Here is a 23,302-nt window from a genome sequence, read left to right as displayed (position 1 = left end):
AGAAGAGAAGCTATAGAAATATACAAAGTACTGAATAGTAGAAAGCAATTTATGAGCATCTAAGCATATTTTTCAATGAAAATAATACAGTAAAGGAAATTAACAGGGGGTAATTTCAAAAGTAGTTAAGAGCAAATACTTCTAGCAGATGTATAGTCAGCCAAGGATGTCACTGGTCCAGAAAATCACTAACGTCAAGAATTTAGTAAGATTAAGAAGAAGAGGATCCCAGACTAAAAATGCCTAACAAAAATTCCTAGAATTATAATGAAAAACTCTAATAAATATTTTGGAAAAGAGGAGACCTAAGGAGAGAAGCAGATTGCCCCACAGCCTACTGAACAGATCTTCAGCTCTCCCTGAGAATCTGATAGTTGATCTGTCAGAATAAGAGACTATTAAAAAAATATATTAAAAAAATCACAGGAATAGCTTGGCATAGCAGTTTTACATATTCTTATATCTTTGAATCTAATACAGAATTCTGCACATATTGGAGACAATCTAGATACCTGCATATTTACCTATTGCTCCTATCTTAAGTTCTGATTCAGCAAAGCACAGAGTTAAACATACGGCTTAATATGATAATGTCCTCCTCTAATCAGCAAAATGCTTATGTTCTTAAGATTTTAATATACTGAAGTTCATGAGAGACCTGTTGAATAATGAGGATCTCTGACATATCCATAAGTCTTTTCTGAACCTGAGGACACCTAGCGTCTATTTTTAAACAGCCTAGTCTCTGAAAATCGACTATTGGAATTCAGTAGGAAATGGAGTTCATGAGCATCATTTATTTGAAAATTTTACTAGGCTTACACATCATGAGAGGTGCCTGAAGTAAGAGACATGGTAGTCATAGGACTATAACTGCAGTTACCTACTGAAGGGGAAAAATGATGCAATTCCACATAGGAATTATCTTCTCTTTGATTATGAGAGTTAGCTTGGAGATGCTTCCTTATTCAACTGACAGCATAAGCAAGCCTAAACACCTCATTTTAGCCACCTGACTTAAATGCTTTAGTTCTCTAGTGTAAACATCCCATCTGGTCTGATCCTGCAAGCTCTTAGTTTGTAGAGTAACTTGAACAGCTGAAGACAATGACAACTACAGGGAGAAAAGAAAAATCACAGATTATTTTTTATACAAGACAGTTGCCCTTAGATTTAAGTGATGTTGTTTGTTCCCTTTTGTTTTGAACTGAAAAATAATGAGCTGCAGATGGAAAAGAGAAATCATATCACCACCCTACAATGATAGCAAGAACTACCTACTATTCCATTTGAAGTATGCTACCCCCCGAAGAAGAATCTTGTAACAAAGAACAAATTAAGAAAAACTAAGAAATTTCCAGGGCTGGTAAATGCAAAAATTTGCATGAGGCGTAACACAGTTACCTAAGGTGGGAACAGAGGAGCAGGGTGGAAATAGTTTATAGGTGTGGCTGTAACAGCACTGAAAGATCGTATGTATGAATATGGTATTGGGGGGTGGGGAACCATCTTAAAGTTTGGAGTGAATCAAAAATGAATCATAGGTAAAAGTCAACTATTCTGAGAAATCAACCGTAACTCCTTACAGTGGTTTCCTAATGTTCAATGACAGCTTTTAGTCAAAGCTAACACGACACATTTCCCTTTTAAATTTAATTTGTATCTGCATTATGAATTCCAGAACAGACAAGCCAAGTACAATATAATCATGTAGCTATTGTACACTTGCCTGTATAAAATGAATCTATTAATTGCGCTGCTGCATGTGGGAGGAAAAGAAAAACTACTCCTTTAATTGCTTCAGGTTTGTAACTTGTTTTGTAATCTGACAGTCAAAAAAATAATTAGAACCGGAAATTTGCACAAGCAAATCAACAAAACTTGCTGCCAGATTTATCTAGATCAAAAAATCAGGTAATAACAAGGGAGCTCGGAAGAGCCCAATATTCTTTCATTAATCTTTTCCTGTGATGAAACGGCATACCTTCAGGAGAGCAGATTGCAGGAACATCAGAGAGAATAACTAATGCTGCTGCTACTAGTCTACTTCCATCTTCTGACAATAGCAGATGCTTTCCAGATTGAACTGCAGGGCTACAAGTTAATTTAGGGTTGAGCTGGGGAAGCTGTCTGACAAGAATACAAACACACAACTCCAGTGTTGCGAAGACTAATGATTTCCCAGGCACCAGTCCTCCTGTGTCTTTGCCTTCTCCAAATTCTGGCAACGTTTCCTTTTCTGCAGCGCCATCATCAACTGAAACCAAAAGAAGAAATATGGCAGAAATCTGCATGCTGTACCTTGTTTCCAAAAAGTTTACTTCTTAAGACTGCTTCATCACGATGTGATGACCTTGATACATGTATGTGCATGCATATGTATTCAAAGACCTGGCAAACGTCCACCCTTCTGAATAAACCAAGTACGCACGGACTGTCAAAAGGCAAAAACGTGTGCAGTAGATTTAGACATACAACATGCTGAGGCACCATGCCAATGATGTCACCTGATCTAAGTGCTTTGATTCTACTCCCAGTTACTCTCTTCCAGAAAATGAACTTTAGGAAGTTACAATCAGAGTACCTAGTGGAGCCTGGCTTGTAACAGCTGTGTGGGCTGACTCTCTCCATTGCTCTACTGCAGCTGATCCCAGCTTTTCACTAAGACTCCTCCCTCCCTAACATCACACAGGACTATCCCAGCTGCAATTTCTCCAGTTTCCTTCCTCACTCATGCTCTCTAGTCAACACCAAAGCCACTGGCTACTCATCATACCACCCCGGTTTCTTTTGTCAGGCGTCTGGACTGACTTAAGTAAACCAAGATTAGTCATCAACTGTGAAACGCTTCAATTAAGATGCATCTTGGAAAATCACCTTCAGGAACGCAGTTTTCCAAGAATTGCTTTAACCCTGATAACGCGTATTCAACATCTCATACATTACTGTACCTTCTGCACTTCTCCGCTTTTCCTTCACGTGTTCCTGAGCTGCAAAAAGAATCAGCTGAACCACTTCAAGGGCAGCTAGCTGAATATCAGGTGATTCTCTGGTCAGTATAAGTCGATGCAAAACGTTCAGCAGCTCTACACCCAACTCCTACAGTAAGAAAAATGCTCAATATATCCCCATTTTAATGCAGGAATTTTAGAAACTTGTTAATACTTGCAAAAGCCAACAGTATTACTCTTATTAACATAAGAAACACAGTATAACTGATACAATCACAGGAGTTGGTGTTTTCTTCAACATGCAGCTCCTAGCTCCAAGTAGCAGCAGTCCTCCTCAATTCTTCCAACACAATAGCAAACATGGTAATTTAGAGATAAGGCACTTAATACTACAAAAAACCATCCCAAGTAATCTCTTATCTTATGGTTTTTCAACTCTTGAAGGTGGGGATGCTACATTGTTTCCCTCCTACAGTACATGCATTTCCTTGGAGAGATCACCAGGAGTCAGCAGAACTTTGGCATGTCCACAGGCACACAGCTCCTTTTGCTGTGTTAGACAATTGCATGGCACACAGAATAGTACAGAGTTTCAAGACAAAAAAAAAAACCAACAACAAAACCATGGAAGTTACTACTTCCTTTTAGGATCACTGGTGTGTTGCAGGGGTTTTTTTTTGTTTTGGTTGCAGGGGTTTTTTTTAGCTTTGCCTTTTTTTTTTTTTTAATACCACTGCTTTTGTCCAGTTTCCTTTTATCATCTTCAATATTTATAACACAATGAAATGAACTGTCCCTTGGAAGAAAGAGTAAGAGAACTTGTTTTTCCTGGAATTCTGTCTTTACCCAGCTCTCACCCTACCCACCTAATTACTCCTTCCTCACAAGACGTCCTGAAATTCTTTGCCTCTCATTGACTTCTTACAGGTTCCATGTTGTGATCTTTTTCTCTCCTCCCTCTACAGCTTTGGATTTTGGTAAAGCATATAATTCACCTACTATTTATGTGCTGAAGATTCCTGGATATACAACAGAGTAGAGATACTGTTCAAACTAAAATTATGCCTTAACTCTGGGGGCCTTTTGATCATTAAGACATTACCTGATCACCACCTATTTTAGACCTTGGCCAGGGAACATCGAAGAGTGCCTGCAGGGCATGTAAACAGGCAATAATGTTCTCCATTGCTGCATCTGACCGAGGAGAGCAGAGAAATTCCACGCTGATTCCTGTAAGCACCAGAAGAAAAAACCCACATGTGCTTGAAATTTTAAGAAGTAATTTTGTCAATTACTAAGTAGTCTAACAGCAAGTTTAGCAATCACAGAAATAGCATTTGCATCTTATATTAAGTGAATTCATTTCCTGTTGCTAATATTGTGGGGCAAGAACTCTACTTCCCTCAAAACAATGAAAGAACTTGAGCTTCTAGACAGTATAAGACATGATTATACTGGCCATTAATATAAATAAATAAAAACAACCAGATCAATTTCTTAGCAGAACACTGAATTCTTAGGTCCAATGGATAGGCAGACAATTCATAATGAGTATATAGCAGAATATTTGCCTAATCACACTGATTTATGTAATAGAAGGAAATAATGGAGAGGGTAGTAATAGTTTGTAAACTCAAAGACTTAGGCTTTATGTTCCTATTTTACAAAAATGCTGAAGATCACAGCTACCACAATAGGATCACCAGCAATAAGTATATTACATGAAGCCTAAGCCTGCAAATCCTAGGGCAGATAGAAACAATCACTTTTTTTCTCAGCTTTCAGGATTCTTCAGATGACATTTTATGACACTGGAGATAAACTCCATATAAACGATGACCCATAGTCTCATCCCAGTTTACAGCTGTAATTCCAAAATGTGTGATGACTTGGGAAACTGATCAATGTACACTAAAGAACAGCGGTGCAACAGGAAGTGTCCATGCTTTAAAGTTTTTTCAGTTTCTTTGTAGGAAGTGAAAAGTTCTGAGCAAGTAGAATACACTCAAAAGCAGAATAAACAAGCCAGGTGTCCGTGGTAAAGCATATGAAATTTGAAGCACTAATCCAGTAGTATGAGAAGCAGGGGAAACGAGCAGCTTTGTATGAGAGGTCTCACTTTTAACTGAGGGAGCAACAGAGTTCAAAAGGAAGCTGGCTCTGTGCAGGAAGACTGGGATTTAAAAGAAGCCATACACATCTGGGTCATACAAACCCATTCCAAAAAGGGATTGCAAAAGAAGGATACAAAAGAGAGACCAAAGAAAAAAAATACAACCAGAAATGTCTAATTGTGTAAATTAAGAGAACTGGGACCGAATTCAACTGCCTGGTTAGCCTCTGCAGTATCAGAGGCTTTAACAGAGCTTTATGTTAACTTAGGGAAACACTTTTTTACCGTGAGGGTGACTGCACACTGGCACAGGTTGCCCAGAGAGGCTGTGGAGTCTCCATCCATGGAGATACTCAAAACCCTCTTGACGTGGTCCTGGGCAACAGGCTTTAGATGGCCCTGCTTGAGCAAGGAGGGAGCGGACAGGATGACATCCACAAATCCCTTCCAACCTACACACTACTCTGCGATGTAAAACTGTGCTTCAGTGACGCTAAACCGTACACTGTAGTGCTACAACTGTGATAAAAATCTACCCTTACACATGCATGTTTATGAGAAGAGCACTAAGCACTTGTTTAGGGCTTGTTAAGCTCACACTGAGTGTTTTTTCTGCCACACTGGGAAAATGCTCTACAATATTCTCACTAGGACTTAAAAATCTTCTGACTGTATATTTTATCAAGAGATGCAAAACTCAGCAGTGCAGTTAAATGTGAATAATTAAATATTCTGTTAAAAATGACATTCTGGGTTACAGCATCTAGACAGATTACGCACTCACTAACCCAAGAGAAGATGAAATCTGTCAGTATTCACATCCTCAGGAGATTTCACCAAGGGCCTGGTAGAAGAATCTTGACACATTGTAGTTGGGGTGACAGGTCTAGAAAGATTAGTAAGTCCTTCATCTGGATCAACAACGATGAAACCTGTGCTAGTAAGCCACAATGCTGTAGCATAAAGTATCAGTGCCCAGGAGTTGTAGTAATGAGGTCTGGCATTTTCAATAGTCTCTGCTGTATAGAAAGTACCACCTACAAGAAGAGAAGTTACAGTTTTAAGGATATCATTTATTTTCAGTCTTTATCTTTAGATAGGTACACTGTAGAGGAATGAAGGCAGTGGGTTGATTGGCATTGATGATGTGCAGCTGTGGCCTTGCCACAAAGGCAGTGGGTTGATTGACATGGATGATGTGCAGCTGTAGCTCGTTCCCACTAAGTGGTTAAATAGCCCTGAGGATTGTGGGAGAGGGGGTCAGATGAAGGAGGGACAGTGTGGTCTGACCTCTGGAGGAAGGAGAAACAGCACAGACAGTAGAATCTGGCCGATGGTAAAGCCTTGTTGCAGCCTACTAGTTTGTTTGTGCTGCAACAGTATGCAATTGTGCGTATTCTCTATACAATTCAACTTTACTGTGATCTTAATACAAGTCAGCCAGGACATAGTGATGTGCACGTACAAGTAACTTATGAAAATACATTGATTTGCCTTCTTACCTTCAGTAGGTAGCTGTGATGCATACTCTGAAGGTAAAGTTAAGAGCGCAAAATCCTGAAGTGCAGCAAGCCAGAGCTTGCTCAGTGTTCCAAGATCTGCCTGTACCAAGTCCAGAAGTCCACCAGCTGAAGATGTTACATCTCTGTAGCTTTCTTCTGCAGAGTTTGCGATTTTTAAACAGTGACTGTGTGCATCACTTGGATTTTTCTGCTTTTCAACAGCAACTATGTAAACCTGTTCATATATTTGGAGAGAGATTTACAAATATTAACACTTGGAAAACTACTGTGATGATTAGCATGACTGCCTGTTGAGTGGGCATGAGGTTTCATAGAATGTATTCCTTTGTTAAGCCCAGCAGGCATGGGTGAACAAGCACTTATTTTCTAAACCTTCTGAATCCAGCCCCCCAGCTAATCTTGATACATGAGTCCCAATAAAGGGAAACCTACTAAAATTCCTAAACATCGCTACAGTTAACTTTCCTGCTCTTAAAAATTAATATATTACTTGTGCAGCTTCAGCTTCCAGCCATCAAACACTGTTGCAGTTATAGCTACAAGACTGAAGAACTTATCAAATAATATACCTATAATCATGATCCTGAAACCATAGTCAAATCATTCCTAAATCTTCTTTTAACTGAAATGACATATTGCACTTGCAACCAACTTCTCAAAATTATGTATTGCCCTGTGGGCAGTAAAGGACAAAGTGCAGTTTTGCACCATTTGCAAACTTTGGGTGTTACCATCAATAGGGTAGCTTCAACATGACAAGGTTAATTTCCCCAGCTGCTTCTCTAGTTATCGAAAAAAGAAGGCTTGAGAATGTTGCAGACCAGCAGCCCTCTTTTGTCTCGCCAAAGCGTCCCTGGAGGAAGCTCTTCTCCTCAACCATAAAAGAGACATAGGAGCCCAGTTCAACTAATCTAAAGTGAGCTTTTGTGAGTATGTCTCCTGCAATTATGATTCCTGTTATCTTTTTTGAGTTTGCTAGTTGTACTGGGTTGACCCAGGCCAGCAACTAAGCACCCACCAAGTCCCTCTCTCACTCCTCCCTGCAACAGGATGGAGGAATTCCTTTGAATTCTGGAAAGAAGAAATAAGTAAGATCTTAACTATGAAGGAACCATTTAGGGCTTAAGGGAAATATTTGTAAATTACAGGTCACAAGAACTTATTCCCAGTTTACTTTGTCATAGTTTCTCACATTTGAGGTCCAGTAGGAAGTTATATAGAATTTGCTTTGAAGACTGCTCTTAATTATAGACTGGAACAACCTACAGATCTTCACTTATTATAGCTGAGCCTCATACCTCGTCTGAATTTTGTCTCAGCTTCTGGCCAGTGGTAAGTTGTTACCATATGCCACTAAAAACCTTTTCTCCACACCATAATTTTAAACTGATCACAGCACCTTATCTTTTCCTGAATAAAGAGACTAATCTACCTAAATCTCTCAGTGTAAGCATGTTTTCGAGATTTTTATTCTGACTTGGTAGCTTTTCTGCAACGGCTTTCCTATTTTGCCAATATCTTTTCTCAAGTGCAGACACCAGAGGTTGGTATGTTTTTCTACAAATGTTCAAATAAAATCTGTTGCCTGCTTTCTCCTTCAAAAGAGCTCCCTGGATATACACAGAAATATCATATTAACTACACAACATGCTCATATTTAGCTGTTTATCGACCATCAGCATCCAAGGTCAATATCAGTGCTTTTAAAGGCACATCTTCTAGAGATTATGTACATTGTTCAAATTTTTGACTTTTTAATATCTAATCTTTTAGCTACATGTATTAAAACAGGCATTCACGTGTGTTGACTTTAAGACAGTTAGCCAATGCAGCACTGAACTGACATTGTGAACTTAAAAGAACTACCTGTAAGAAATGAAATGCGAATAGACAATAAGAAAAATTACACCTATTTAAAATGACACATTCAGTGGACCATCACCACAGCCATTTATACCATGGCAATTTAAAATGAATACTGAAATACTGAACATATTAAAAAAAATTGTATTTAAGTACTAGACATTTCTTAACGTATAGTGCAATACAAAGTTTAAGTAGCAGTGCTTTTGTCAAGTTTACAAAGTTTCATGTACTGTTTAGAGCAGCGAAGTAAAGCAAAGGACCAGCAACTTCTATTTAACAAAGCATGTAAGAAATTCTTGAAATCATTCTGTCTGAAAGGTTCTAACCCACCTACCAGCTATCAAGACTATAATTACATAAACTAACTGTTACACTAACCTCTGCCCAAGCCTTAAGCACAGCCAGGATCTCCATAGTTGAGGTGCTTTCATTATATTGTTGACTTTGTGCTTCTTTACCAGCCTGCACTTTGATCAGAGAGGATACAAGCAACTGGTGCACCCTTCGAAGATCATTAAGATCACTCACTACACCACTTGCTATCCAGGCACTGCAGACCTAGTGTTGTAAAAAAGAAACAGTAAGAAACAAGAGCCAAACACCATTGGATACTCTTTTCTTCCACCTGTAAAATTATGGAAACCAGATTTAATTTCTACTGACATACGGTTACTCTCAGATAATAATCAATGTTAACTGACATTAAAGTTATACATAAGTAATAAAAGCCAAAAATATTAGAGGGATGTCATAAGTAACAGCCGAAGTATCAACTGCTACAAAGTTTCCTAAACAAAGTTTCCTAAAAGATTTTGAAGTACATAAAATCTTCAGTTGTTACAATACAGAAGTAACATGGATGACATTATTTTGTGTGCACTGAGGATCTGAGGCTAGATGATTCGTTTCTTTTTTCTTGTGTGGCCTATCAAGCAAAAAGAAAATTTCAGAGTGTCTGTTACCTAAGTCTTCTGACTTTTAACACTTGCCTGACATGCTTTTGCTGTGACATCAGGAGGAGTTTCGGGAGCAAAGGCAGGCCTAAGCGCTGCTCCAACCTAAAGAGAAGTTAAACAATATTTAACACATATTAATACAATTAACTAAATGATTATTTTTCATCAGCAGGCCTTGTTGCTGTTTTCCTTTATAAAGCAGTATCCTTTCATTTTTCCACAGACTGTTTCAGTGAGGTTAAAGAGCAGGGAGACAGCTGCAGTCATACTTCTATTGTTCTGTTTTGCTTACACTGAAGATGTGGTTCTCTTTGAGAGGGGTCTTCAAAGTTGATCCTATTCTTTGCACAGTCAAAAACTGAAACAGAAACCTCTCCTTTCCTGAACTCTTGACTTGATGAATAGCCCTCAAAAGAAAAAACAATGTTCCAAGCCATGGAAGACTTGTGTGACACCTAACGAATAACATTGGTTTACTCAGAAACAAACAGCTGAAGTTGGTCAACTTTGCAAAGTGAAAGATGGGGAGAGAACAAACCCCATTCACCTAATAAAGAACACACAAACATACACTTAGCAGGTTGCAGAGATTTTACCTACTTACACTGTTGAAAGCTATTTCACTAAAGGCTAATGAAAATTTCCCTTGCTGCTTTAGCTGGTATCAAAAAAACCCAGACTTAAGTTTGATGCTTTTTGGGATGAAAGTACAAAGTGTAGTACAAGTACTACAAATAAGTGAAAAGAGGTTGTTTTAATGACAAGTAAAGACCCCCTAAAGCTCAGACTTCATTTAAGGAACTTCTGAACAGGGTTTCAGGAAACCATTACTTAAGTCTGGAAAAATCTCTATCCATCTATTTCTGGTTATTGTTATGGAAAAAAAATAGACAAGAAAAAGACTAGATATTTAACTGCTTCACATCTCTTCAACTTCTTTGCAACAGCTGATAAAATCTATGCATAGTATTACCAGAAACACTTTAAGGGCAGGAAAGGTTAAAAGAACTATTAGCTCTACTTGCGACCTGCTTGATGGTTTTGGACAGAAAGGACAGATGGTCTATTTTTTTTCCCCTTAGTAGTTCCAGTCTAGATGTCCTTTCCTACAAAGAAGTGCCAGTAGAATAGAATTCTAATGGCAAAAGCAAGATCAAAGTGGGTTAGTATGTCTCCAAGGTCAGGGTCTCTTGATTTCTATGACAGAAAGTGATCTGACTTATTCAATGCCTGCTAGAAATCAAAGAATGGGAGCCAGATGAGGCTTAACACAGCTGCCTGTCATATTTAACACAAGTGCAGTCTGGAACGCAAAATGTTCAGAACATTGTTTCTCTAAGTTTCAACCAAGACTTAAATTAAATAAACCTTGTGAGCACAAGCCATGCTTTTACCTCCTCTAGCTTAGTTATTGACCAAGATCTCCTAGTGTGATCTCTGGTACACAAAGGCTACTTCCTTGTAAGCAGAGTTTTAAATCACAGCTGTCCCTAATATTTCTTGCAATACTTCCACACTTTGAAACCAATGCTTTAAAAAAACCCCCAACGTTCTGGTTTGGTTTTGCTGTATTTGAATAGGAAAGAGGAAAAACTGTTCAAAAAATGAAAAAAATCTGGGGCTAAAACATTACATGCCGATTGACAAGATAACTTCCTCAGAAAGCAAATCCAAAGAAATTAGTAATAGTTTCAGTAACTATTTGAAAGAAAACTCTATCACTAGGCACTGCAAAAAACAAATCTCTTTCAGTGATTAGCTGTAACTAAACATTTCTGTTATCAGCAATGGTGCTTACATTGGCTTGATATTGCTCCAGAATTACATGACCTGGAAACTCTGGTTCTGGAACAGCCGCAAACTTTCGAATAACAATCTGCAATGTTTGAAGCCCAGAAAGACGAAGCTGATCACTGTGATCTGTGGCAGCCATAAAAGCCATACGGATCAAGTCTGCTAAATGCAATACCAAAAAGTCATCTGAAGAGAAAACAGAAATTAAAAAATAAAATAGTTTTATTAAATTTAGATTTAATCGTAATATATTTTATAAGACTGCTCCCAACATTTTCAAAACGCATATTTTACATTTTTCCTTACCACATATACAGAATTCACTTAAGGCAGCTTACACATACAACAATCTTACAGGGACATCTTTTGTTAGCTGATCTGGACTCCCTTCCATTTGAATGTAAAAAGAAGGAAGTACTTAGAATAAAGCACAATTATCTTTATGTATAATGCTGATTTAAAAAAAAAAATGTTTTGAGGAAAACACCTCCATATAAACACAGAGAGGTACTGGAAGTTGGCACTGTTTTTCTACTGGTATTATGCAAATTGTGGAAACATAAAAAGTGGAGTTTTTAGTCAATCCTCCCAGATACCAAACTGTGATGTGATAGCTGGTGCCAACTATCACTTCTGATTGCCAGTGCTTAATACAGAAACAAAAGCTTCCTATGCATATGCCATGGTACTACAATCAGGAAAGTGAGTGTAAATGCTGCAGTGATATGCCAATATTTTGGCAAATAAAAATTTACCTTCACCTTAATAAATACAGGCTTTAATCAGAGTAATGAAAGGTTTCAATGATTACAAACAACAAAGTTGTGATGAATTTCATTCCGATCCAAACAGCTAACATTTATTTTAAGCATACTTAGCATTCTGTGAAATTCTTTCAGTGCTTAACACATACCTCTTGAATCACGTTGTTTTCTTTCCTGAGCCAAAGTTATGTCAAAATGTGCACTGCCTGCATTTTCACACTGGCTTATAATTTTACAAACACACTCTGCAGCAAAAACTCTGGTAGACCATCGTGGGTTACTGAATGGATGGAACCTTTCATCGTGGTCAGATGTTAATACAGATGCATCGTCCGCTTTGGCAGCTTCCTCTTCTTGAGTGGTATCTACTGAAGCTACTGTATTGAAATCTGTATTTAGGACATGGGGGGGCAGAGGCGGGGGAGAAGAAATGTAATATTCTTTCTTAGTGTAACTGAAAACTACAGAAGAACTCATAAGGAAATCTCTTCGAAGTCCATCTCTAGCCTCCAACTCACTATGAATCCCTCCAACCTTGGTGTCTTAAAAGTAAACGCCAGAACTGAAAATAAAATGTAACAAAACTATCTGCATTTGGCTGATATTACTTGCTGGAAGACAAAATCATTACCACAAAAGTAAACGAAGAACTGCAGTGGAAGAAAAAACCCCCTACTCTTCAAGTAAGTGTGACACATTAGAAACTGTTACCTTTCCAACTCAAAAAATCTAAATCCATAAAGTTTTCCTCCTGCGCTGCAGGCAGAAAAAGAAATTCTTCCCCTTCCTCCCCCCTCAAATACTTAGCACAGTAATTAATTTTCTCTGCTCAGGAGTTTCATTATGATATAGCAGGTCTGCATCATTCTGATTATTAATAGAAGAGAGGATCTGAATATTTTTCTTGTACATAACTGCACAGGACCCACAAGCTCAAATGTGTTCTGCATTTTCATTTCTGATATGGGAATAAGTTAACATTACGATGAGAAATCAACAAGAATATGAACAGGCAAGACATACTAAAATGTTTACAAAAACTTGTTCAACAGCGAAAAGGCAATCAGAAGGGAGAAAGTCATATTCCTTCTGAAAGAACTAAATTAAAAAGGGTCCAATGTTTCAATAACAAGGACAACAATACAGTTCATAAATGTCAAACACTCAGGAAACAAGAATACTTTCCCGCAGTGACACACCGTACTGCTGCAGGCCTTATTGTCATCATGTTCTCAACTACAGCATATTAGGACTTACCAGCCGAGGCAGCAAGAACATCTTTACAAAGCTTCAGCCAAAAAGAGAGCTTTTCAACTGCCATTGAAGTAAGCATGTGAGTCAGAATCTCTTTGATATCCTGGCACAATCTTTGATCCAATTCTTTGTCCAACAAGCCCAGCAATGCCCCCTCCAGGCCTATTTCTCTGATGTTAACATCTGCCAAGAACAAAGGTCTGTGAGCTGAACGCTGTACAGCACAGAACTGCAGGACTGACCACAGAAACCCCACTGAAGTTTGCACATGGAGTATCTTGTGAACAAATATGCTTGAATACCATATCTAAGTCACCTGAGTACAAAATAAACAACAGGAAGTTACGCCAGGGGAAAAAAAAGAAAAAAAAAATCCTACTCTGAATTCCACAGCATCTGAGCTCCTGAAAAAAATTACTTGGACATCCAATTCTTCACACTGGCTCATAAGGTAGGTCTAAAGTTCTGTTTTATCTTGAAAGGGAAGTTAAAATTGTTCCTCAACAAAGCTCAAAACCAAACACATGGAAATAATTTGTTAAATGAAAAATTTTTACTTGCCCAATATTAGCCATTATAAAAACCAGCCGTTTTACAAAATGGTGATAGCCCACCTTTTCTGAAAATTTCTAAATGAGCTTGAAAAGAAATCCAAAGTGAAATCACTTATTACAACTATCACCTCACAGGAAGGCACAAGAATATAAACTAGTAATCATACTCAGGCCTTTTAGCAAAAAATCCAAACCTTTACCAAGTTAAAAATTCTAGGGACCCCAGCTAAGCATTACTTAACTAGTTCTCCAAAGAGGTTAACAGAAACTTTATTCAACAGGTTGTGTACACCTTTCCTCAATGACAGATTTTTAGTTTAAGAAGAGATTTATGCGAGAAAATACAACTATGAATATGCATGTAAAATGCAGGGCTATGAAGCAGTTACTACAACAGCTACCGGCTAGATAGGCTTAGGTTTCTCTGGAACTCCACTTGCATTTTCTCATTTTAGTGGCCATTACTACCTACAGTATATGAAAAGCAGTAGTATCTTTATTTTATCACTAAGAAACAGTTTGGATGCTTCCATAAATTGGTACTATATAGAGAACTGAAGCAGAAAACCTTTTTGAGTGTCAAGAATATAGCAAAGTTTTCATAACCATAGCAGAGTATGTTTAAAATTCACTATCAGTGTATCGAGCTCTTTGATCTCGAAACTTCATTACCTGGAGTAAAATCTTCTCTGCTTTCTTTAACTAATGCAACAGCATATTCTGATACTTCAGCAGCTTCTCTTTGCACAAGCTGACGTAAGCAAGCTACCACTGCACGTCTCAACAGCAAGTACGAGCTGCAGAGATTCACCTGAAACACGCAAGAAGAAACAGTGAGATGGCTAACAAGCCTTACAGCAATGCCTCAGTAAGGCTGGTATTTCCTGAACAACTGCAGTTATGACAAATCTGTGAAGTCACTAAGCATGTAATTGATGATTTTTTTGCTCAGCTTTTTTTTTGGTATTTGGGTTTTTTTGGTCTTTATATATATATAACCCCAGATGAAAGATTTTGCGACTCCTGTAATCAATTTTAACATATCAGTACTTTTAACATTTTTTCTCCAAAGGTAACTTGTAAGTCTGGTTTGGGGCTGGATCCAACTCCTACCAATATCAGTAGCAAGACCCTATTAACTTCATGGACTACTGAACTGTGGTCTCCATGAACAATTACCTCCATTTTTTGACTACAGGGTATATATAATGGGCTTCAAATCTCAGTGTAAGAGAAGAATCTCTCATATCATCCTCAGATGTAACTACAGAAATGCCAAATACAATAACCAAGGATGGGACAGTCAATCAGGCTTCAGTAAATTTGAACTCCATGCATGAAAGGAAGTTAATTAGAAAAGGCAAAGAGAACACTGTTGCAATTTCATCACAAAAAATACTATATACTCAGATTACATTAAAATACATTTTGGAGAAGGTGAGAGGAAGTGTGAGAGTTACTGATGGACGTATCACACTGAGACAAGTCAGCTCTCCTGAGAAGTTTCTAGCAAAAAAACTTCATAGCATCACCATATTTTAACACCACCATTCCAGTGTTTGGGTTTCATGCTGAAAAATACATGATTAACAGATTCATTACTACAGGAACAAGGAAAAACACTTAAAACACCCAAGACACAGCCTCAAGGTTTTTTTATTAGTGAAGCTTTCTGATTTTTATTTGCTTGCTTTCAATTTTAAGAAAATTCTGAAAGGGATCCCAAAGATGAATGAACCAGCTGTGTGGCCAGGCAAGATGGCTACACCAATGTTTATGCAGCTTCTTTTAAATTAGGCTAAGATTATGATCAAAAAGGTTATTCTCTACAACTAAGCAATTGTGTACCCTTAGTTGTCACCATGCTTGGAATAGAAAGAGCTGAATGTCTGCTGCAGGGAAACCTTGCAGTAAGGTCATGCTCCTCATTTGCCAGCAACAGGTCAATATATGTTAGTCAAAATGACTAATGTATGTTAGTTAATATACAGTTAAAAAGAACAACTTAAGGACAGAAAGAGTAAGTGATACAGAATTTCAGCTTTGTTACGTTAACAAAACTAAGCTTTGTCTTCTGCATTTCTATGCATGCACATGAACCTACAATATCAGAATTACGTATTTATTATACACAAAGATACAGTCTCTACGTAATTCCTCGAAAAGAAACCTGACTCAATACGTATGTCTGCAAGATACCTTTAATTGAAAATTTAAAACCAAGTAAGGCTTTTAATGCAACATTTATGCAAGCAGGCTACACATTCTACTTCAAGTTGGACATGCAAAAATTCCGTGCTCATTTTTAACAGGGAAAAAGCAGAGGATCCAATTCAGGCTACTGAAAAATGCAAGATGCACATTTTTTCCTCTCTCTCATTCTCCCACATTCTAATCAGGGGACAGGACTAAATAACAGACACAAAATGCAAGCATCACATACAAACTGAAATGAACAAACAGTTCCCTTTCTGTGCTTAACACATTAAAAACAAAATTAAGCCTCACTTCGCAGATAAATGAAATGTATGTTTGCCATCTGCAGAAAGTTAGGAAGGGTCTGGTTAGGATGACAACCAAATGTGACTGGACATGCTAAAAGAAATTACATTAAGATGGTTAAAAGGAAAAGATAAAAGATGAAATAAAAAACACCACTGCAAACTTCGAAGGTTTAGCATTAACAAGGCACAGGGACCTACCAACACAGAATTATCCAACAAGATTTCCTGCACAAAAACAAATGACAAACCAGTCATGACAAAACCAAAATATAGATAGCACAGTGATACCAACCACACATGGAGACCATTACATGTAAATTCAGCATATATTAAAATTCAGAACCTTATCTCAGACCTACCAAACCCCTAATTTGCTTAGTTCATTTATCTTTATTTAATGTTGAACAGACTTAAATTTCAAGCCAGCTGCACCTAAAATTAGTACTTTAAGAGTACCAAGACAAAAGCACAGCATAGTTATTGACATTGTATACTTACCATGTTTCATAGTATCTATATTGTCTTGCAGATGAAAACTGGCATTCACTACATAATAGGCTTACACAGATAAGCTTTTAGAAGTCTGTGCTCACCTAAGTTAGCTTTAGTGCTAACGCCAAGAATTTAACTGACAGGATAAGCATTGCCGTTAGATGCAAAACCCCGTGAAAAAAAGATCAAATTGACAAACAAGGAATATTTTCAGAAGCTGAAGAAGAGAAGCTAGATAATGACAGACATATGTACACAATTGAAAAAAAAACCACAGCAACAAAGGAACAACCCAGTGAAGCTGCGTATCCACTGCCCGAGTCATGTTTTGTTGACAGTAGCATAGTGACAAACTGAACGGTCTAAACACTTTGGGGACCTGAACCATCTCATGCTCTAGAGGGTGGGATGACAGGTGAAGGCAGCTTGCAGCTGCTCACAGAAATTGTGCTGGCATGCCTAATGCTACATTTATTAGGAAAAGGAAAAGAAAATGCCTATTTTAGAATTTTAAAAAGGCAAGTCTGAAGACAGAAATTTTCTTTTTTTTTTTGCCAAAGAAACCTTGGGCAAAAAGGGTACAGAGGGGAGTTGGTTTGCACATTTGTTTTCAGGATTTTATGAGTGAGAATTCATGTTTCTATGAAAAGAAGGTGAAAAGGTCACTTATCTAACCCTGTTCTTTGCCTCTCCTGTTTTTCTGCCTTAAACAAAGAATGCAGTGGTGAATATCTGCAGTATCTAGTGCCCAGTTTTTATACTCTGCTCGCCCTTAGGACTTCAAAATGCACAGCAAAGAACAGTCACACCTTGTTCTCCACTTGCAGAAATTTAAACTCATGGAGAATGACTTGCTGAGGGTGACCTTGCAAGCCAACAACAGAGTGAAAAGCAGATTTCACGTACAACTCAATAGTTTATTCTGCTTCCCTAGCAAGATGGTGATTTAGTGGGTGGAAACTACACGGATGGATGGTGACTTTTACAAACGCAGAAGTCTGTTTGTGCAATGATCTTCTCACAGACCTGCAAAGCACATGCTCAAACCTTTCTTTATGACACTCTTGAGAAATGTATTGATGTTTACTGAATCATCAGTATCAGCAACATTGGCTGTAGTTCTGTAACAGGTTCTTGAGAATGACAAAAGTTTATTCATGTAAGGCCACTGACTTTGGTGGGCTCCTCCCCTGTGAAGCTCACAATTATTTCTGGCATACAGGTGAAGACACAAATGTGTACAGATGCACAAACACACACACACTCAAGCCATGAACCATGCTTCTTCTGAATTAAGTAGTTTGATATTATAAAGTTCATGAAGTATTGCATGAAGTACTTTGAGACAATTTGTAAGAACAATAAAAATCAGTAATATCGTATAGACAAGACAACTTTATCACAACATCCTGTATTATTAGTAGGCACTTGCTGTTAGTTAAGAGATGTCATACTGTACATGGAAGCAGACTGTATGTGAACTTATATATGATCCCAAAGGCTAATACGTCCTCTGAGCAATGACTTCTTGTGATTTTATCAGTGTAAGTAAAACTGTTTTACCCAGAGAAGTGAAAATCATAGCTACTATAAGTTAAAAGAAAGAACACGTCAGACAAGTTCCAGTTCTACAACTAGTATATCCATGCCTAACACAACGTGGGACTGAAAAAGCTTCTCCTTCAATTTTTCCTGGCTCCCACAATCGCGTTTCTACTCAAACTGAATAAAGAGACATGTAAAGAATCTAAACTTTATACAAAATCAATATATAGTTACTATCAATATACAAGTGCTACCCAGGGGAAGATGTGAATGAGAACTGTTAAGACAGACAGGAGAGATTAACAAAAAAACCCACAACACTTTATTGTCTGTGGGTTGTTTCTCTCTTGTTTATGACAAGACTTGATGGTCTTTAAAAACAAAACCAACACCAAATCAACAAAACATCCCTAGCTAGCCGCTGAAAACCAGAAAAATATTTTTGCTTTCTTCATAGAACTAAGTACTTCAGAACAGCTGATATTCAAAGAAAGAGAGACTTTGGGGGGAAAAAAACAAACACAAACTCCCAGCAAACAAACAACCCCCCATCTCTTTTGTAAAATAGAGCTGAAAAAGACTTTTGTTTATTTTTACTGAAGACCTAGTTTGACTGTTACTTATTTAAGTGTCAGAAATTTTTATACTGACTGCCAAGAAGTCTGTACGCTGAAGCATTAGTGCTACAAGATTACAAAATAGATAATTTTACAATTTTTCGCCATCATGAAAAAACAAACCCCAACAAAACAATTCTCAGTAATTAGTACATACAGATTTTTTTTAATCAATCCTTCACGTAAGACATAAAAAGCAGCAGAGGGAAAAAACTGGTCAACATAAAATACCCTGTAAAAATCCAGCACAAAGTTCTAATTGATAGTATACCCTGCCAGACAACTGGCCTTAATAAGAGCAGCAGAATGTACTAGCAAGCAGCTCCAGAAGGCCAAGATTTCTACAGAATGTGCTCATCTTGTAAAGCAGAAGCAGAAACTGGGGGAAATACTGAAAAAAAACCAGAGAATACTTGCCTGTAGGAGGATATGAAACACCTCACTCACCCTTATACAATAATCAGTTTTTCTGCTTAAAGACCTATCTGCATTTCTTAAGTGCTTCTGAACAAACTGTTTTAAAATACAAGGTTATAGACAAATAAACATATACTCACACATAGGCAGCTTACAAGGCTAGACAAGTTGACATGTCGAGGAGCAAACATGTGAAGCTGCTGAAGGCAAGAGATGGCTTGAGCCTGAACAAGGCAGTCGGGATTATCCTGCATCACTGCACAGCCCAGGAGGCAGGAAGTTCTTAAGGCTGAAACTGATGTACTGCTGCCTATATTCAGAAGAAAAATGTTTTTTGTTTTCTGTTTTTAAGACATCATATGTTTTTTTTCTCGAAACACGATAACCTGTCTTTTTCTCAAGCCATCCATAACTCTCATTCTCTTGAATGAAAATTTCTGTATCTGTTATATTCTGGTATTAATGAGTAATGGTCACACTGCTCTCTAGAAATTTCAGTATCTAAAAGCTGATTTAGATGCAAATTTTAAATGTCTGCATCATAACTAAGACATAGACTCCTAACTCTTGAAATATGAATACCTCTGCTTTCATGCTAAATATAAGAATTTTCAGCCCAAGGCAAGGCTTGGAGAACCAGTTCAAACAAAGGAAAAGATGTCAAAAAGAGACACTATTTTTGGAAAACTAGCAGTCATGTCATCTTGACTGCATGAAGTCATGGCCTGTGAAATACTATCTTAAAACCAGGTGGGGCAAACTTAGCACGCACTTATTTGTTATAAAACTTTAATTACACATTCAAACAATGTTTAGCAGCTTTGTGGCTAAACCAAACCAAACTGACACTGTTGTATGTTGCATACCTTGCAGCTCTGGGCCCAGTGTGGTAATAAGTGCATTTAAACAGCGACCAAGGCTTTGGTGAACTTCAGCATAAGCAGGAGGCACAGTCAACAACAACATGAGAACAAGAGATAAGGTAGGTTCCACATGCACATGATACAAGGGGCCAGCTAAATCTACTACCAGTGACAGAGAGTGTAGTGCCCATGCCTGTAAGTAAGAGAAGCATTCATGTAATGTCTATATGATAGAATAAACATCTTTTAAAAATTTGATAGTTTAAGTGAAATTCTAACTGTAACTAACTAACAAAAGTTGCAATTTCAGGTTCCAAAGGGACAAATGGAGAGGTTATAGAAAGAAACTTTAAGAACCTGATGCTTAATAAGCCATTTTGAATATTTTACAAGGAACTGTATGTTCTGCAAGAAAAGAACTATTTTACACTTGTCATTGTTAATTTAAAATAAATAATCTAATAATAAATCAATTTAATAGTGATTATTGTTCCTCAAATATATTCTACTCTTGGTAAAATTTCTTGTAATTCCATGTGCAGGAACAAGAGAATTATGAAAAAACACAGTGGAGTTTCTGAAACAACTTATTGGTTTAGTCTCAGTTACTTTGCACCAATACCTACATCTGTTTCATGTCAACATACAGTTCTTCTCTCTGTAAAGACATTGCAGATAAAGCTTAGGCAATTTTTTTTAACTGAGATTTAGATAATTACATGGAATACACTCAATGTCTCTTAAAGCTATTCTGATAGATGAGTTTTAGTCACAGAGAAGTAATTTGAATTAGTCTTCAAAACATCTTGCCTTAGTCAAGGAAGTATGTTGACCAAGTTCTACAGCATTCAGGCTACAAATCCCTGTTATTTACTAGATAACCCTTCAACAAAGAAATGCTGCGAGGTAAACATCATAGCAGGGACAAAAACTGACATGAACAAAAAAGCCTAGGTACTATCTAGTCAAGGTCAAGACACAGGTGACTGTGAAATGAATCAATTCTTGAAACATCAGATATTGTTTTTCAAGCAGCATATCTTAGCCTTATCAGCCTAACTGATCATTAAATAAGAACCTCCCATATCTCATCAGAGTTCTTGCTTGGAAGGTGGATTACGAGCAGGGGCTATGGTTTTGATTGTCTTTCCCGCCCCAGCCATCACCTGGGAGGTATGCCTAAGAGTTGTGAAGTGTTATTCTTACAAGAAAAACTTAAACTCCAGAATATAAATCAGTTAATTTGTAACATTGTATTTTTTAGGTAAGTGACAAGTACCTGTACATCAGGAGAAGTACTGTCCTGAGATAAAGTATAAAGGATTCCAACACATGCATTCAGGTGCTGAGTAGAACCTATTCCTCCTAGGTACCTATACAGACATCCCAGAGCCAAAGAATGACCTGTTCTTGATACCACATCCCTAGCAGATTTTAACCTATTAATTACAAGGAAAGAAAGCTGTTAGTGTAATCACCAAGACTAATACTATGTAAATAGGCACATCTAGAAATGGAATTATAATCAGAAAAATACTTCATTAGACTCTGTTAGACTGCCAGAAGTCTAAGTTCGTTTATCATCTCTTATCTGAAGGAAGCACCAAAAATATTTTAGATAAAGATGTTGTTAGAACAGCAGACGATTTAATTTACTTGAAACTCTATATGCTTAGTCAAACAATCTTCTTAAAGATTAGGAAAACAAAGGAATACATGCAAAAGTCAGACAGTGCTTTTGCCTGTTGATTTCTGAAGTGACATCAAATCCATGAAGGAAACCAGCTTTTAAAAATTATTATCATAACAGGGGCCAGGCAGATTTCTCAAACATTTTTATAAACTCAACCAATAACTTACCACACTTTTTTTTAACTTACTTGTCAAAACTGACTTGTGCTAATCCAGCAGTGAAGGCACTGTCAGAAACCACCTGTGCCAATCTGGCCAAACACTCTGCAGCAGCACATCTTAGGAGTGGGTTATTGCTTTCCAAGGCACCCATTACCAATGTCAGGGCAGACCTTCTAACTTCTTCTGGACCTAAATTTCCCTTGCAGTTAGCCAAGTGCTAAAAATAGATATTAAATATATTAAACAGCAAGACAGTATAGTCATCAGAAAGTGGTTTTCTGTCAGTCATGCAAAAATTACAAGACCTGCAGAAGTAATTTGATTTTCTTCCCCTTTTATCTGAGGAATTCCTCTATCTTTATTTGCTGCTAGAAGTCTAACTCCATGTAAGTGTATGTAATAATGTAACATTATAATATCAACATTCTGATTTTAAGAAATATTGGATAGATTGCAGCAGAACCCAATAAACCAACACACTAGCAAAAAATTCAGAAAATAATATCAAGAAGAACACCAGTGAAAACAGAATAATGACACAAAGAAAAATCCCAGTCTGTAAAAAAGCTGAGTATGAGCAAAAGCTACAGCACTTATCTGGACTGCATAGCAAACATGCCCCAAATGCAAATATCGTACAATGAAAGGTCTTGCCTATTCTGCAAACATTTTGCCTTAGTTTGAAGAAAGCCTAAGAAAGGAAGAATGAAAACTGCACGTGAACAGAGGAAAACACAAATACAGCATCAGGGAAAAGCAACAGATGGCAGATAGTTACGAGATTACCAATCATAACTTTTTTATTTATACAGTAAGAAATATGAAAGAGACGATGATAGTGACAGAAATGACACAAATTTTTTCCATCTCTCTCCTGTTTGAATGACACTAGTATGGATGACAGTATACTACAGTGTACTAGAATGGGTTTCCCTAACCCTTTAACTTTACAAAAAGGGAAAAATGAAACTATGACTCTTCAGCACTTAAGAAACATGTGACATCATGAAACAATATGTTTATCACAGAAAACAGGACTGATCTTCACCTTGACTATTAACCAAAACAAGAACTTCTGTCATATTTGGACCACCAGATGCCATGTTTTACAGTACAAGACAGAGAGGAAAACAAAAGGAGAGAAACAAAAGGAGAGAGAGAGAGAGGAGAGAAACAAAAGGAGAGAGAGAGAGAGGAGAGAAACAAAAGGAGAGAGAGAGAGAGGAGAGAAACAA

The 23,302-nt window shown here is 37.4% G+C and overlaps 1 protein-coding gene across 5 annotated transcripts in view; it reads right to left on the bottom strand.

Annotated features, from left to right (window-relative positions):
- HEATR5A (HEAT repeat containing 5A) overlaps positions 1-23,302 on the bottom strand; it is a 72,401-nt gene that overhangs the window by 5,268 nt on the left and 43,831 nt on the right. For 4 of the 5 annotated variants that reach the window (XR_013929702.1, XM_080397014.1, XM_080397015.1 and 1 more), the window contains 16 exons: positions 22,094-22,284; positions 21,493-21,652; positions 20,217-20,406; positions 19,491-19,660; positions 16,478-16,504; positions 14,448-14,586; positions 13,225-13,404; positions 12,117-12,356; positions 11,208-11,389; positions 9,443-9,511; positions 8,832-9,011; positions 6,567-6,801; positions 5,853-6,101; positions 4,054-4,181; positions 2,952-3,099; positions 1,985-2,257 (listed from right to left, as the gene is read on the bottom strand). Coding sequence is in view for 4 of the 5 variants with exons in the window: in XM_080397014.1 (XP_080253140.1) it covers positions 1,985-2,257; positions 2,952-3,099; positions 4,054-4,181; positions 5,853-6,101; positions 6,567-6,801; positions 8,832-9,011; positions 9,443-9,511; positions 11,208-11,389; positions 12,117-12,356; positions 13,225-13,404; positions 14,448-14,586; positions 16,478-16,504; positions 19,491-19,660; positions 20,217-20,406; positions 21,493-21,652; positions 22,094-22,284 (2,761 nt within the window). In the remaining variant the exon portion in view is untranslated. The remainder of the gene's footprint in view (positions 1-1,984; positions 2,258-2,951; positions 3,100-4,053; positions 4,182-5,852; positions 6,102-6,566; positions 6,802-8,831; positions 9,012-9,442; positions 9,512-11,207; positions 11,390-12,116; positions 12,357-13,224; positions 13,405-14,447; positions 14,587-16,477; positions 16,505-19,490; positions 19,661-20,216; positions 20,407-21,492; positions 21,653-22,093; positions 22,285-23,302) is intronic. The other variant, XM_080397016.1, reaches the window with a different exon arrangement.

Source organism: Falco punctatus, assembly GCF_963210335.1.
Source record: "Falco punctatus genome assembly, chromosome: 7".
Taxonomy (NCBI): domain Eukaryota; kingdom Metazoa; phylum Chordata; class Aves; order Falconiformes; family Falconidae; genus Falco; species Falco punctatus.
Note: the sequence above shows the minus strand (reverse complement) of the source record. Positions and strands in the feature narration are given on the sequence as shown.